The sequence below is a fragment of the Leopardus geoffroyi genome, chromosome X, assembly GCF_018350155.1.
Source record: "Leopardus geoffroyi isolate Oge1 chromosome X, O.geoffroyi_Oge1_pat1.0, whole genome shotgun sequence".
NCBI lineage: Eukaryota > Metazoa > Chordata > Mammalia > Carnivora > Felidae > Leopardus > Leopardus geoffroyi.
Genome location: NC_059343.1, coordinates 83,304,148 through 83,319,886, shown reverse-complemented (window position 1 = coordinate 83,319,886; position 15,739 = coordinate 83,304,148). Strand labels below are relative to the sequence as shown.

The window sequence follows — 15,739 nt, the reverse complement described above, 5'->3', positions numbered from 1 at the left end:
TGATCTAGCCACTCCACTCCTAGGTATTTATTTACCCAAGAGAAAAGCAAAACACATGTTCATAAAAACAGTGTGTACAAATGCTCACAGCAGCTTTACTTGTAATAGCCCAAATCTGGAAACCACCTAAATGTCCATCAACAGGTAAATGGATAAATGGTGATATAGCCATATAGTAGATTCTTGGCAATAAAAAAGCAATGAACTACTGATACACACATAGTAACATGCATAGGTCTCAAGTCATTGTGCTGAAAGAAGCCACACACCTCTGCTCCCCCCCCCAAAAAAAAAAACATGCTGTATGGTTTCATTTATATAAAATTACAGAAAATGAAAACAATTCTATATTGTCAAAAGAAGGATCACTGGTTGCCTGGAGGCAGGGAGATATAGGGAAAGTTGGGAGGGACTAAAGTGGCATAAATAAACTCTGGGGGGGTGGATGATGGATATGTTCACTATCTTGACTGTGGTGATAGTTTCACACGTGTATATGTATATCAAAATATATTAAATTGTATACTTTAAATATGTATGGATTAATGTAATGGATTATGTACCTCAATAAAGCTATAAATAAAAAGCTTGTGGCAGATCTGCATAATACTAAATTGGAAAGATAATTATAAACACAGTGAGGCAAGCTGCAGAATATTATACTCTTGCTTCCGCAAAAAACATGTGTGCATGTTATTAAAGACAATATACAATGGGGGCACCTGGGTGGCTCAGATGGTTAAGTATCCAACTCTTGATTTCAGCTCAGGTGATGATTTCTTGGTTTTGTGAGTTCAAGCCCCACTTTGGGCTCTTCATGCTGACCATGCAGAGCCTGCTAGGGATTATCCCTCTCTCTCTGCCCCTCCTCTGCTCACACTCTGTCTCTCTCAAAATAAATAAATAAACTTTAGAAAAAAGAGGATATGCGATGAAATATTAGGGCACTATGCACTAAATGTTAACACAGAAGAAATATTAAGTGATTCAAAAATGTTATAGAAGCGTATTTATTGATATGGAAAGATGATCACAATTTACAGTTAGTGAGAGAAAAAGTAACAGCTTTTACAGTATGATCTTGTTTTAGTTTCTTAACTATTTAAAAATCTAAAAGCATATAATCTAATATTTTCACATGCTGAGACATTTTCTTCAGCTTACACCAGTGGTTGTTAAATACCTACCATAAGTTATCTGATGCAGGTAGAATAAGGGAAAAACGGTAACTCCTCTTACATTAAACAGCCTATAGCAACTCCTGCCTTCTTTACATGTTGAGTGCACATTCAGCAATGAATGTGTATGTGTACAGATATATGTGAGTGCTGTTAGTTATCTTTTTGTGTATATATGCCTTATTTTTGCAAACTAGATTACAAATTCAATGATTTTTTTTGCCATTTGAAGCCACAAATATATTTAAACAAATACTAATGAAGAACTTAGTATACTTATGATGAATTGGTTCACTATCTTCAGTAAAATGTTAAAAAGTTCCCCATCTACACAAGACAAAAATCAACAGATGTTTTCAGCATATGATACAATATTCATTTGGTATCTCAAAAATGGTATAGCTCAAAACTAGAGACTGTCACCGGTAATATCATGTTAAAGATGTAATTTATAACATACACACTGTAATAATCAAAACATTATGCAAGGGCCTATAGGGACAGCCTTTTAGAGTCTGAAGATTGTTCAGTGTTCACTTTTATTTCTGGCTCATTTTACATTGTTTCAATAATTCCTTTAACCTCACGGAAAATGGCCATCAGTGTATTATAATTCATGTGATCAACAACTACAATTGAGCCCTTTCTGATATGCTCCTTTATGTTAATAAATATGGCCACAGCACTAACGAGATTGGCTTTTGCCTCCTTCTGGTTAAAGATGAGTTTTAATGCTGCTAATGTCTTTGTATTGATCATGTCTCTGGCTGCAGTTGGATTTTCAGACATATTCAAAAGTACTTTTAAAACAAGATTTCTGGTTTTACGATTTCCCAGGGACAGCAAGTGGAAAAGTTGTGAAAAGTAATTGGCAACAATGTGGTGATGGTCAGAATCAGTAGTCAGTTGTCCTAGTATCTTTAATCCAGATTGTTGTCCAGGTGAATTCAAGGGAAAAGACATGGTTTCCTTACACATATGCTTAACATGTAATTCAACCTTGCGTTGTCTCTCATCCCCAGAAGGAGGATTCAGAGTAATTACAGCCTTTTTTCTGATTTCAGAGGAAGGAAAACTGAGCAAGCTTTCAATAAGCGTCACTACACCCACCTCATTAATAAACTCTTGGGCAAAGGGATGAACCTTAATGATCCCCATTGCAATTTGAGCTATTTTATGAATGAGAGGATCAGTAGTTGACTTAAGTAAGGTAACAAGTTTTTCAAATTCCTCAGAATCCATATAGCATTCCATTTTGCAAGGGCAAGCAAATGGCTTAATCCCATTCACTTCCCTAATCCTGATTTGGTGTCTAATCTCCTCTATGGTCTGGATGCAAGGGTTAGAACCGAATGGATAGTCAGGGACAGGCTGTGAGCATGAAGTAGTGCTCCTAGAAGGGCATGTTGTTGCCACAGGTAAAGAATGGGTATTTTCCTCAGCTGAGGCCAGGACAATATATGAAGGAGGCTTTGTCTCAAATGGGACTTGGGATCTAAATCCTAACACTGCTGGAGTTACAGCAGGGGCTTTGGGCCAGATAGTTACCTCAGACCAGTCCTTGGGCCTATTTTTTTCATTAATTTCATCCACAGGCTGGGGCCTAACTATCCTGCTCACAGGTCTAGGATTAGGGTCATAACTAGTTTCATCTCCATCCCAAAACCAGTTCCCAATAACATTTTCTTCCTCTTCCTCCTCAGCCCCTGGCCTAGCTTTGCAGCTGGCCTCGGCCACAGATTCCAACTTTTCAGCATAGGACAGACGATCAATACCAGCTTTACCTTCATCCTTAGCATTAGAATGATTATTGGCCTCTTCTCCACTCCAAAACCAGGAACCAACATTGGCTTCTTCTCCACTCCAAAACCAGGTATCAATACCAGCCTTACGTTTACAGGTGGACCCAAACTCAGCATTAGCCTCAGCCACAGAACAAATCCCAGATACTTTAGTGGCCTCATCTTCAGCTTTGGGACTAAAATATGCCAGGCCTCTTTCCTTTATCTCAGGAACACTCCTGTTCTTAGACCTTGCCTTCATCGCTGCTGTTGCATCAGCTTGAGACCCTGCCTTGGCTACTGCTTTGTCCTGGGTCTTAGCTACAGGTCTGACTATGCCAATAGTCTCCCTCTTTGCTTCAGCTTGCACACCAGCCCTTTTTTGAGCTTTGCCTTTGTTTCTAGTCTCATTCTTAGCTCCAGTCATGGTTAAAGATCAGTTATATAGATAGCTCTATACAGTCTTGGCCTTGGTTTTCAATGTGTCCCAGGTCAATGTCTTAACACTCTTTCACTGGATCAGACATAAACTTTGTGGCAAGAGTCAGTCGTCAGCTCAGCAGTCACACAGTCCCCTTTCCAAACACAGAACCTCTGTCAACAATACAGAGAAAAGACAGAGGCACTTAGTCTGAGCGAAGACGATAGTTCCTGAGTGCAGACCTGTTGAAGGTGATGATCTGCCACTACAAGGCCACTACAGCCACCACTGGAGATGGACCTGAGGTGGAAGAAGAAAACAAGCTTTAAGTCTCTTCCAACTGTGCTTCACTATGCAGAGAGCCACACATGATATGAGAAAATAGAAATGGACTGTGAGGTAGAATAGTAGAAAACTCTATTCCCTCATTTTATCCCTTCCACACTCCCACACTCATGCCCAACAATATCCTACCCAGGCACTAACGCACTCTTTTCTCTACAACACATAGGAGCAGGGATGATGGAAAAGTTTGCTGAAAGTGAAAGAGGCTAAGAAACATCCAGGCCCTTTGGTATACTATATGCTACAGGTCTATCCCGGTAGGTCTCACACCAACCTGTACTGATCTGGTGCGATTTCCTCCTCCTTCCTTACTTCTAGGATCAAAAGCCCTACAGCCAATTCACAGGCAGACTTTTGGACAAAAATACAGGAGAGTTGGAATTCTGAGCATTTGGTAGACAGACATTTACTCTGGATTGTAAACCAAGTGTCTGTCTTTCCAAATCTAGAACTTTGGTTATATAACATTTCTGGTCTCTTTGGTCCTCCTCATGGCTTCCTACCCCATTTCCTGGGTATCTATCAATTACCCTGTAGGCACAATACTGGCTTCATTTATCCTCATTTTCTATACCCAAATGTGAGGATAGAGGTTATCTGTAAAGTTGGAAGACAATGGCTCCGAGATATGTTTTAGGCTTGCCAATAGCCTATTTACATCCCCAATCATTACACATGCTCATGCTCACACTCACCTTGAATCCAAATGAATAGTTTGCGTCTTTTTTTCTTAATTCAAAGTGAACAACTATCTACATATTTCTACAGGAACCTATAAAGGAACAAACTTAAGAATAGATAAAAAGACAAAAGAGAAACCAGAAGAGATTGAGCTAGCCCAACAGCCATCACAAGCATTATAATACAGACTTTTGTTTATTTAAGGCCATGTTAAATGTCTCCCACCTGTCTGATCCTACCAAATGATTCCACATCAATTCCCCCCAAGACCTGCAACTTGTCTAATTATACTTCCTTCCAATTTTGAATTTGGTTATTTTCCCAGCAGAGACTACACCTCTTTTCCTGAACAAAATATGAGATGCAACAGTAGATAGTGAGCAACCGTATTTTGAAAGCAGTCAGTGAAGATAACAGGACTATTATTTTAATACCATCTTTGCATGCCCCTACCCTTCCACTTTCCCCATGCAAACATATATCCTACCTCACTGCCACCTATTTCAGCCAGCCCACACAGCAGAGGTCCTCAGGCAATTCTATCCTTTACACCAAAGAACAGTTCTTTAGCTGGAGAAGAGTCACACCCTGCAAAAACAAAGAGGAACATTCAGCAAAACACCAAGAGAATATGTTGACAATCGTAGGAAAATATCAGGTTAATAAGACAGATACCCAGAAATCAGGTCCTGACACTACCTTTTGAAGAATCAGGAAATAAGTAAATAAATGACAGGCTCTAAAATGACCCTTCAGAAAATACTCCCCTCTATTCTGACCCACCATTCCCACACCTCAACATATTAAGTGGGCTGGGATGTTGAGAAAACTGATCCTGAAGGAGAAAGGTGGATTAATACCACACTATTTTTTTATACCACACTATTTCTTTAGAAGGACCCTTCCTGTTAAAGGTGATCTACTCCTTACTCTGTCATTTCCTTGCATTTAACTGACTGCAAGATATAAACATGGAAGGCAATAAAGCTGCTGTATTAAGAGGTGGGTAAACATTTCATTTTGATGTCTTCATAATCTACCCACTCAAATGTCCTCTTGCTAAATGTGCCAGATCTACCCTGCAAAGATTTTGGCATCAACCAAGCGCCTATGAGAAGGGACAGCACCCAGGGCGAGGGGCCCAACAGACCCCTTTACAGAATCAAGACCTGGAATAGCAGACGCCACCGGCCCATCACATCCGCCAATTGAGCACAGAGCTCCTAAGCCCCATCCCCGCTCTCGCCCCGGCGGCCTCCCCGGGTGCCCCGCACCCCAGCTCCCGCTCCGCCATTTCTTCCGCAGCAGGCTCCCCCCACAGCTCTCTCCCGGCACAGCACCGTCGAGGGCGGGTCATGGGCGCCTGGAAAGCTGGCTGCGGAGTGGCTGGCGCAGTTCGCCTCCACAGGATCCGAGGGAGCCTCTCCCGCCAGCCCCCATGCCCTGGGCCCGGCCCGCACCGGTCATTGCCTCTCCTCACCAGGGGTCCCGCGGCGCTGCGCACCTCTGTCACGGACAGGGTACGACCCGGTCGCCTCCCCCTTGCCAGGCTGCCAGAGGCTGGGGTCCGGGCAGGCTGTAAGCCGGACGACAGTAGGGGTCCCCCCACCCCTCCCCACGACAACCCACTTGCCTTCACAGGCTCAAGGTGCAGGTTGTTGTCCTCCCCCTCTTCTCGGAGCTCCTCACTCGGACTCCCACCACCTAGCGTGCTGTCAGAATCGCAAAAAGGCGTCCCGCCCCCCCGCGCTGCAGCACCAAACTGGGCAGGGGCTGCGCAGGATGCGGCACGAACCGCTCTCAGCAAGGGTGTCGGGAAGGGGGGCGGAGGGATACAGCACGAATGGGCTAGACGCCCCCTCCCTGGCCCACCCTAGTTCCGACCCACGGGGGGCGGGGCCAGGAGGTGCGCCAGCCTAAGGGGCGGGCTCACAGCAGCCCGCCTCTGCAGACCTCCGAGGCGACCACCCCCTCATTGCTGGCACCGCAATAAAAGGGACCTGAGGACGCCTGGCAGTGGGGGTTAGGATCTCTAGTTCAGGGTGGTGGTGGTGGTAGTGTGCTGCAGGCAGCAGCGGATGGATATCAACCGTCCTTCGGTTTGTGAGAATCCCCAGCCTGTTCAGTGTCTGCCCGCCTCCAACCCCCCCAACCCAAGCCTGCCCGCCTCCCACCCCCCCACCCAATCCCGCCCGCCCTCCTTCCTGGAGGCTGATGGGCTAGGGGCTGTGAGGACAGCAGGATGAGAGGGGAGAGGCGACTTAAGGCCAGACCACCTGGCCCTCCTGGAGTCCTTCTTTCATTGTTTCACGGGGCCCGGAGAGGAGGAAGTGGGAGGGGGCTCTCATGGAGGCCTCACCACTGAGCCTTTTCTAAAGAGAGGCAGACCTGCACCTCTAACCTGAGAAAACCAACCACTGCTCTGTGCCCACCCTTTCTGCCACACTGCTTCCCACCCCCACCCCTCATTCAAACTGGTAATATGCTTTGCCATTTCGCAGTCCCCACAGTTGCCCAAGAAGGAGGGCCTTTCCCTGTCAGGACTTGCACTGGGTCATAGGATCTTTCCTGTCTGTTGCCCCATGGTCCGGTGTCAGGATAGTCCTGGCTCCTTTTCCACTATCCTATCTATCAAGTCTTTGCTTGTAGTCATGTCCAAGCTCTCATGATCTTTGGCAATGTGGATATGTGGCAGGGATTAGAACCAGCTTGGATCTCAGCCACTTGCCATACACACTTGCCTAGTTTATCCATTAGAGCTGTTAACATATTAAGCTTACTTATTTTTATTCCCCAATACTTACAAATTCTGCATCATATGTGAGTCTGGTTCTGATGCTTGCTTTGTATTCTCAAACTGTGCTTTTTCTTGCCTTTTAGCATGGCTTATAATTTTGTGTTGAAAGCTGGATATTATGCATTAGGTGATAGGAACTGAAGTTAACAGTCCTTTAGTGAGAAGTTTTAAAGTTAAGCTGGTTAGCAGTTGGGCTGTGGGTAGTTTGCTGTAGCTTTCAGTGCTATGGTCTTCAAATTCGTCTAGTGTCTTTATTTTTACCTCCCCTCTAAACTCTGGGCTTCCCTAATTACTCCTTGCAGAGTCTACATCTTGCAGCTCTTTTAACTATACTCTACTGTTATGACAATGGAGGCTTGTTAGCAATGTGACAATGTGTGGAGGAGAGCAAGTGTTCTATAATCTTATGATTAAATTCCAGTGTTTTGTGGACCTGTGTCCCTAAGCTATGACCTTCACAAGTGTTTCTTAGTGTCTTTGTCTTCCTTATGTGAGAATGGAAGTCTAGAATGGACTCAATAGGTGGAATGCCTTTTCCTCAGCTGGGATAAAGTTCAGGGAAAGGCTTTTCCACTGGAAAGTGGACCTTTATCTTGGAGAAGGTTCTGGGTCTATTTCCCCCTCCTAGAGCCATGTGGTGATCTTTCTGAAATGTTTACTTGTGAGAACCTGCTGGACTTCCTAGAGGTAAAGCCCACTAAATTTCTAAGCCAGCACGTCCCCATGGGGTTTCTTACTCTCAAACTATTCCACACTCATTACCTAGAAATTTGTCAAAATTACTATTTTTATGTTTATGTTTCTAGCAGTTTCTGCTCTGTGTAAGTAGAGAGAGAGGCTTGACTCTCCAGATTTGTCTTTTCTCCAGAATTTGGGGTGATTATTTGCCCTGTGACCTCAGTTCTTTGATGGGTCTAAGATAAATCATTGCTTCTCAGTTTGTTCAGCTTTTTTTTTTTCTGTTTAGAAATACAGGAAGAATGACTTCTAAACTCTTTACATGTCCTAACTGAATCTGGAAATATGGCTTATGGATTTTAATAGGGTAGCTAAAGACCAGTGAACACAGTGTTTGTCCTCTTCCTTTCAGCTATATATTAGATCTGGGAATTAAGTTGCCCTTGAAAACCAAGCTGCTCCATAAATATTGGCTCTTTTCCCTCCCATATATAGAATATTTATGTGGCTCCCTGAATCTGGCATCTCAGCCCCCAAATTCATAACTTGGGAGTGCAGATTAGAGTTCATACTTCCAGATTCAAAGTTCCTGGTGGTGAGCTCTGAGCAACTGTGACTTAACCCTGGGAGAAAAAAGTCATCTCTGTTACCATCACCACCAAGAAGCAGATTACTATACTAATAGGTGCTTGCTTAGACTAGAATGGCCAGTTTCTGAGTCCTGGAAGCAGGTTCTAAAAGGAGGCTCTACTGGAGCACCTGGGTGGCTCAGTCAGTTAAGCGTCTGACTTCGGCTCAAGTTATGATCTCGCAGTTCATGAGTTCAAGTCCCGTGTCAGGGTGGGTGCTGACAGCTCAGAGCCTGGAGCCTGCTTCAGATTCTGTGTCTCCCTCTCTCTGCCCCTTGCCTGCTTACATACACACTCTCTCTCAAAAAGTAAATTAAATTATAATTTTATTTTTTAATAAAAATTTTTTAAAAATTTAAAAAACGGAGTCTCTCCTTTGAAACATGGCCAGACTTCAGAGCCAGGCAGTCCAGAACTTGAATAGAGAGTTTTTTACTATTAATTATTTGTGTCACTTTGGAAAAGGTACTTAATGTTTTTATCTGTGTTAATTCATGTCTCAGAAGAGGCTGGTTAAAACTACTTCACAGGATTCTTGTGTACACTAAATTAGGAAGTATCTGATATTCTGAAATACCTGCAGGTTATCAGGTCTTTCTAGTTCCTTTTAAAATTGTGATCTAGCCATATTATGAGGTGGGCTGGGGAAAGTAGAAAAGAGTAGATGAGAACTCCATGGTGGCTTTTCGTGGTCATAAATGATAAGAAATTGCCACTGTGCTCTTTGTCTCTGTAACGTCAGTACTTTGTATACTGTGTTGCTTACCATGGCCCTTTACAAAAATAATGTCATTTTTGCATAAGGTATGTCCCCCCTCTCCTTGTAGTCATATAGCACAGGGAGGCTGATCCCTGTTCCAGGGGTAAGTCAACTTGCTCCAGGGGTAATCCATCCCCTTGGTACTCTCTGGTTCAGGAAGGGGTGGCGATATAACAGTACTCATTGAGGCATTAGAAGATTGCAAAAGGACTTCTGAGCAAAGTGTCCTCACTCATAAGAAAAGGCCATCAGGAAACAGTCTCCTTAACCCTGGGTTCTCAGGGCCCTCTTGGTTCCCTCCCGGCACCTCAGACCAAAGCAAATACTTTTGTCCCTTGTACTGCAAATGGCACAAAGGAACAATTAAGAAGTCCTGTCCTTGTAAAACATTCCACTTGAGGTGTTGACAGCTAGATGACCTTGAAAGGGCAGGAGGGAATGTTACAAGAAAATAACTATGTTGTTCCCTAATGGGTGACTACACAAAGGAACATTTTTAGAATTAGGTAATGCCCAGAAACATAGATAATGCACACTACAAGGAATTTGCTAAAAAATATAATGCTACGCTTGTTACAATAAAGTGGCCAGTCTAACACACTGCTGTTGTCTGTGTCCATTTATTTATTTATTTTTTCGCCGATGCTGTTCATCCTTTGGGAACCCCTGGACCTGCTGGGGCTGGACCTCGGCACCAATGTGGCCTGAGTGCAGGGAAAGTGGAGAAGGGCTTGGACTAGGGTGAAGCGCCTGAAAGTGAGTGATTCCTAAAACTGTGTCCTTATCTCATTCTAGTGCTGGCCCTGACTTGGAAGAATGTGTTGAGAGATGGAGATAGAAAGTTAGGGCCTTGAAACTCTCCAGAGAACCTGGGAACATTTTAAAGATGAGATCCCGTTGAAAGTTGCTCTTTTGAAACTGGGCGCACAGTAGATGGTCAGTGAGTGATAACAGTTCAGCTGTACTATAAGAAGATACCTTTCTTTCATTCATGACTGGATTGATGACAAATCTGCTCTAATTTTATCCTCAGGCAGCAACATTTTAAGTCAAGTGATATTTGAATGGGCCCTGATATTCATTACTTGAGATAGCCCATAATATTTATCCAGAAAAGGAGCATAAACAAAAGGGCCATGTGAGTAAAAAAATTGATGGATGATCCTGGCCCCTACAAGTCATACCCAAGGGGTGATCAGAACAGAGATAATCATCCTTATACTTAGGGACACATACACACACACACACACACACACACACACACACACACACACACCACACTTACCCTGCCTCTTTCCTGAGATTGAAAAAATACACAGGTGTTAATTGGCTAAGTATCTGCTTCAGGTTGCACATGGGACTTAGGCGGTATCCAGTGAGGCCACAGTATGAAGTTCCCCAAATATAAATGTGGTACTCCCAACAGGAATTCTAGGCTGAGGGAGCTCTAATGAGAAAAAAATATACAGAAATTATAGAGAACTTTAAAAATAGTTTAAATTGCATGCACTTGCCACAAAAACACATGCTGATTTTTTCACCCATAATACACTGGTAGGTTCTGCCTTCTTCATTTTTAACTTGTTTATATATGATAAATAGGATCAGAGACAGATATTAATCTACCGGTGGCTGCTAAAAATAGAGACGTGTAACATCATTGTTCCAACATCAGTTATTTGACACCAATTACCTGGAGTTAGCACCAGACTCCACAGGTTTAAAGGTGCAGTCCCCAACAATACTGCCCCATTTCAGATCAGATGCCAGTTACGAGTCATGGGAACCACTCATACTTCTGAGTGACCAGTTATAAATTCAGGATTTCCCATGATCTCCTCAGGTTTGATAATTTAGCAAAACAACTCACAGAACTCACTAAAAGTTCTATACCTAGGATTATAGTTTTATTATAAAGAATACACACAGGACAAGGTGTGGAAGGTTCTTAGACACACAGCTTCTATGCCCTCTTCCCATGGATTTAGGCCATATCAACCTCCCTGGATATCAGTGCATTTACCAGTCAGGAAGCCCCACTGATCCCTGAGTTTTCATTGGGGTTTCCTTATGTAGACATGATCCATTAAATCACTGGCCATGTGACTGAACCCAAAATTCAGACCTCCCCTCTTTGAGAGTTCCAGCTGGCCTAAAGTTCCAAATCTAGTCACATGGTTGGTCCTACTGGTGACCAGACCACAATCTGAAGCCAAAAGTCACTTTGTTATTATAACAAAGACACTCCTGTCACTCACTAAATTTGTTAAGTTTTTTGAAGCTCTGTGCCAGAAACCAGGGACAAAGTTTAAATATATTCTTTCTTATACCACACTATGTTTGAGGTATTCTCGTTTGTCAAATTCTAAAAACACACAGACAATAGAAAACAGAGCTTGAGGGGAAAGACTATAACCTGAATATTGAACCCAATACATGTATTACCAGAATTCTGGAGAGTGGAGGGAAGGGGATAATAACAAAGCAGGCAAGAAGTAAGAGAGGAAGAGGTAGTCCCAGGTCTCAATCTCTATAATTTTATCTCACATGCCTTCTGCTCAATCCTAGCTTTTAAATGTAAAAAGGTGGGCCTGAAATATTATTATGACATGATTTCAACTCTATACTGAGTACAAAAATAAGGATATGAGAAGGCTTAGTTAGGAAAACTCATTACTTCCTGGTGACACTTCCTAAACTATCCAGTGGAGGCATGGGTGGGGGGGGGGCATTCAAATAGAAAGAGGTTAAGTATTTACCAAGGGCTGGTACCTAGGATGAGACCAAAGAAACAAGCCCTAAGAAGGGAGCAGAGAACACAGTGCAAGGAAGAAAGCAAAGTGTCTACAGAGGGAATCATGTGAGATCAAGAGTTTTTGTCAGTGATTCCCAGAAAGAACCTCTTCTGAGACCCAGGACAACAGTGGGAGGGAGGCTCAGACCAAAAAGAAACTTTTGTGTTCCTAGAGGGAAGGAGCTGCTGCCTGGGGCTAAGATCCAAGGATCCTCTTGGGAGAGGAGAAACTTGATGGTTTCCTAATGAGAAATCCCATGTGAAAGGCACAAAGCCCCTAGGTTCCCTCCTCCTGAGTCTGTTCCCTTCCCCATTCCTTAGAGCTTCTCAGATTGGGGTTTATTCTACTCTTGCATCTGTTGGAAGCTGGAACCTTGGAATATAAGGCAGATATATCCCTGCCTCCTTTTCCCCCACCATCCCCCCAAATTTGGTCTGGTCTCAGTCATCCCCAACATTTGGAAGACAGAGTGAATGCCAACTAGGTGAGAGGAAGGGAGTGCAGCTCATGGTTCCCATTGTTGAGGCATTTTTTTTTTCCCTCTAACCTTCAAGATTTTTCTAGCTGGAGTAAGAATTAAATTGATGAGACAGATCAAATAAATAAAAATAAAATGAAATAAGATTTAAATTCATACATATAGGGAACTCACACAGACAGGAGATTCCAAAGACAGGTAAAATGAGGTAATTTGCCATACCCAACTAAGAAGAAAGGTAGGGATTTGGGACTTCAAAGGGAAGGAAAGCAATTCAAAAAAGAATGAATATTTGGTAACCAAATATGGGAGTACATACACAAACAATAGGACATACAAAGGAATTTTAACAGATACTTTGCTAAATTCCTCCCTGTCAACTACTGTGGTTATCTATGGAAGTAGTTGTCTTCCTGCAGCAGGTCCTCAACCTAAATTTTCCTTAGGCAATTAGTGGAGGAGGTCAAAGTTTCCTCCTGAGCCTTTTGGGAAATTGTTTTCAGTTCCAAATAATCTGCATGCCAAAATGGCATATTTTGGGGCAGCCTGCCCTAGTTCCCAATACCATTGTCACAATCCAGCGCCTCAGGAGTTCAGGAATTGTCACCTCACCGTTTCCTTTCTCTGGTCTCCCTGAAACCAACTCCCTCCTTGTGTCCACCTCTCTTACTCGACACACAGTAACAAAGCCACACACAGCTGGGCTGGGCGGGGAGCCTGGGAGTGAGGGAGGGGTTTTCAGAAGGCAGAAGCAGAGACCCAGTAAGGTCCGAGGCACTTCTTGCACCAGGACTTATTCTCAGCCACCACATCCCATGGATGCCATTTCCCAGCCTCGCACCCACCTCCTCCAACAGCAACCGCTGCTTCTCTCCACGTTTGCCTCCTGCAGGATGACTTCCTGCCTCTTGAGTTCCTGGGCAAAAGACTGACCCCGGCTAAGACGCTGGCAATAGGCTGAGGGGTTGTGCCCTCTACCAACAAATGCTGTAATTGCGTTCGCCTGAGAGATCCGTTTTCAGGTTAGTGCAGCATGGAGAAACACCCACCCACTCAGCCCAATATTCTACCACTCCTCCCACGGCCGTCTGTCAGTCGTCAGGTGTATATCCTTCCTATCCGCTTTCAGTACGACACACCTCTGTGCTTGCGCAAGAGAGAGCATGGTCACGTGACCCACCACTAGCTTCACGTGACCGTGTAGTCGGTCGGTCTGCCGCATCCCTGCATCATGGATGGCAGAATCTTCTGCCCCTGAGGTTGAGATGCTTGCTAGAAGAATCTGACGCTCCAGGTGAAGATAGAGAGCTTAAGGAAGGCTGGATTTAGAGCCGGAGCTTCCAGCGCTAGCGCTAGGCCTGGGCCTTGCTCTTTAGGAGCACAGGGCTGGCGAGGAATACTCGATGAGAAAGGAGTTTGAAGAGGAAGTGATTTTTATTAATCTGTGTGATACTCGGGCGACATATTAACACACACACACACGCACGCACACACACACACACACACACACAGAACCTGTCTTAAAAAATATTGATAAGTAAAACAAACATTCAAATTACCATGTCCACTACCAGGATGATTTCTGTTAACACTTGTGGTTTGTGAAGGTAGGCAAAACTGCCACTTTGTCCTACTTCCATAAACCTTGCATATCAGAATCAAGTGGGGAAAAAACATGTTGCACGGTCAGAAAAATTATACAAAACTTGAGTAAAGACAACATGGGTGCTGGATATTATTCCAGTAGTGCTGGGCTTCATTCTCTATTGAGCAAGTTTTCAACCCTGAGAGGCCAATGTTAACTTGTAGATATTTTGTCTAACGGATATGGAAATGATTTACGTTCAGTGGACAGATAACATCAATGGTTACAACGTATTGCCCTTAGAATACTAACTAGTTTTGTATTTAACCTAGAAATTTTATCCTAACATTTACTATTTTTCTGTGTATTAAACTTAATATACATATATTTTGTTTATATTATTATATTGTGTATGTGATATATACATATCTCCTTTAACCATTTTCATATTCTTAGCAGTTCCTTAATTGTGTTGAAAAAATCACATAAACATTTCTAATTCACAAGTCATATTACTTTTTCAAAAATTAGCATCCTCAGACAAAACATTTTCACCATGTCTAAAAATAATAAAATATGATGTTTCCTGCAAGTCTGGGACCAACTCTGTCCCTGACTTATACAATTCTTCTGTCTGATGGTATGGCATAATCTATTTACTTATTATTATGGAAAATACACACAAAGTAAAACTTAATCCTTTTAACCATTTTAAAGTGTACAATTCAGTGTGGTGTTAAGTATATTCACAATGCTGTGCAAGCACCACTATTTTGAGTGTTATTGTTATTCTAAAAGGAAACATGATCTTTTGAGTGTAACTATCATGTGAAAATATTACCATCTTTGTACACTCAAAAGACTACTATAAACTTAGTAAACTTGATAATTTTTTGAAGCATTTCATTAAAGTTAGTCTTTCAGAAGTCTCATTACTTTCCAACTTTTCTAAATGTTATTATCTCTAAACATTTTTTAACACTGATAGCTCAATCTTTTCATGTAACTGTGTCTGTTCCAATATGTCCACATATAACTTGAGGCACTAGATACAAGCATATTAAAAGGAAAAACCCTTAGTAATTTTTGTATCTCCCCAATGATTGTCTCTGAAAATTCTTTTACTATGGTATTTTATTCCAGACTATTGAATTTATGAAGTTTCTTAGGCATATTGAGGTTACATAGAAATTATGTGTATTTACACACAAGATTTTAAAATGGGATCCAATTTTCCAGATATCACAATCTTCTGTTTCACTTGACATTAAAGCATCAGTATAATTTCATGCCAATAAATAATTTTTTTAAAGCTGCCTAATTTCCTTAATACCTTCCTTGGACTAGGAACACAAAGGAAATATGATTCCTGACTCAATTTGTGTGCCATTGTACTCTTTCACTCTTTAGGTGGCAATGAAGCAACAACAGTACTAGGATTTGTAAAATGTGCAGATTTGGCTGACTTAGTTCTCCAAGCTGGCCTCATTCCAACTGCATCCCTCACTAAATTTGTCTTAACCTATTCCAGGCAGATAGGCTAAATCCATGCTACTAGGACAGGTTTCCCAATCATGCACATTTATTCACACTTTTCTTCCCACTCCTCAC

General features: G+C 42.6%; 1 protein-coding gene across 5 annotated transcripts; it reads right to left on the bottom strand.

The window, feature by feature from the left end:
- Positions 1-994: 994 nt before the first annotated feature.
- LOC123594521 (protein BHLHb9-like) lies at positions 995-13,669 on the bottom strand. Of its 5 annotated transcripts, none has more exons than XM_045471274.1 (5): positions 13,389-13,669; positions 10,556-10,717; positions 4,894-4,994; positions 4,421-4,512; positions 995-3,680 (listed from the first exon to the last, which is right to left on the bottom strand). In XM_045471274.1, the coding sequence occupies exon 5, from the start codon at positions 3,384-3,386 to the stop codon at positions 1,734-1,736; it is 1,653 nt and encodes a 550-aa protein (XP_045327230.1). In that variant the 5' UTR covers positions 3,387-3,680; positions 4,421-4,512; positions 4,894-4,994; positions 10,556-10,717; positions 13,389-13,669; the 3' UTR covers positions 995-1,733. The 5 variants fall into 5 exon arrangements, with proteins under 5 accessions (XP_045327230.1, XP_045327231.1, XP_045327234.1 ...); XM_045471275.1 differs by having other exon boundaries at positions 4,421-4,497; XM_045471278.1 differs by lacking the exon at positions 4,421-4,512.
- Positions 13,670-15,739: the final 2,070 nt, after the last annotated feature.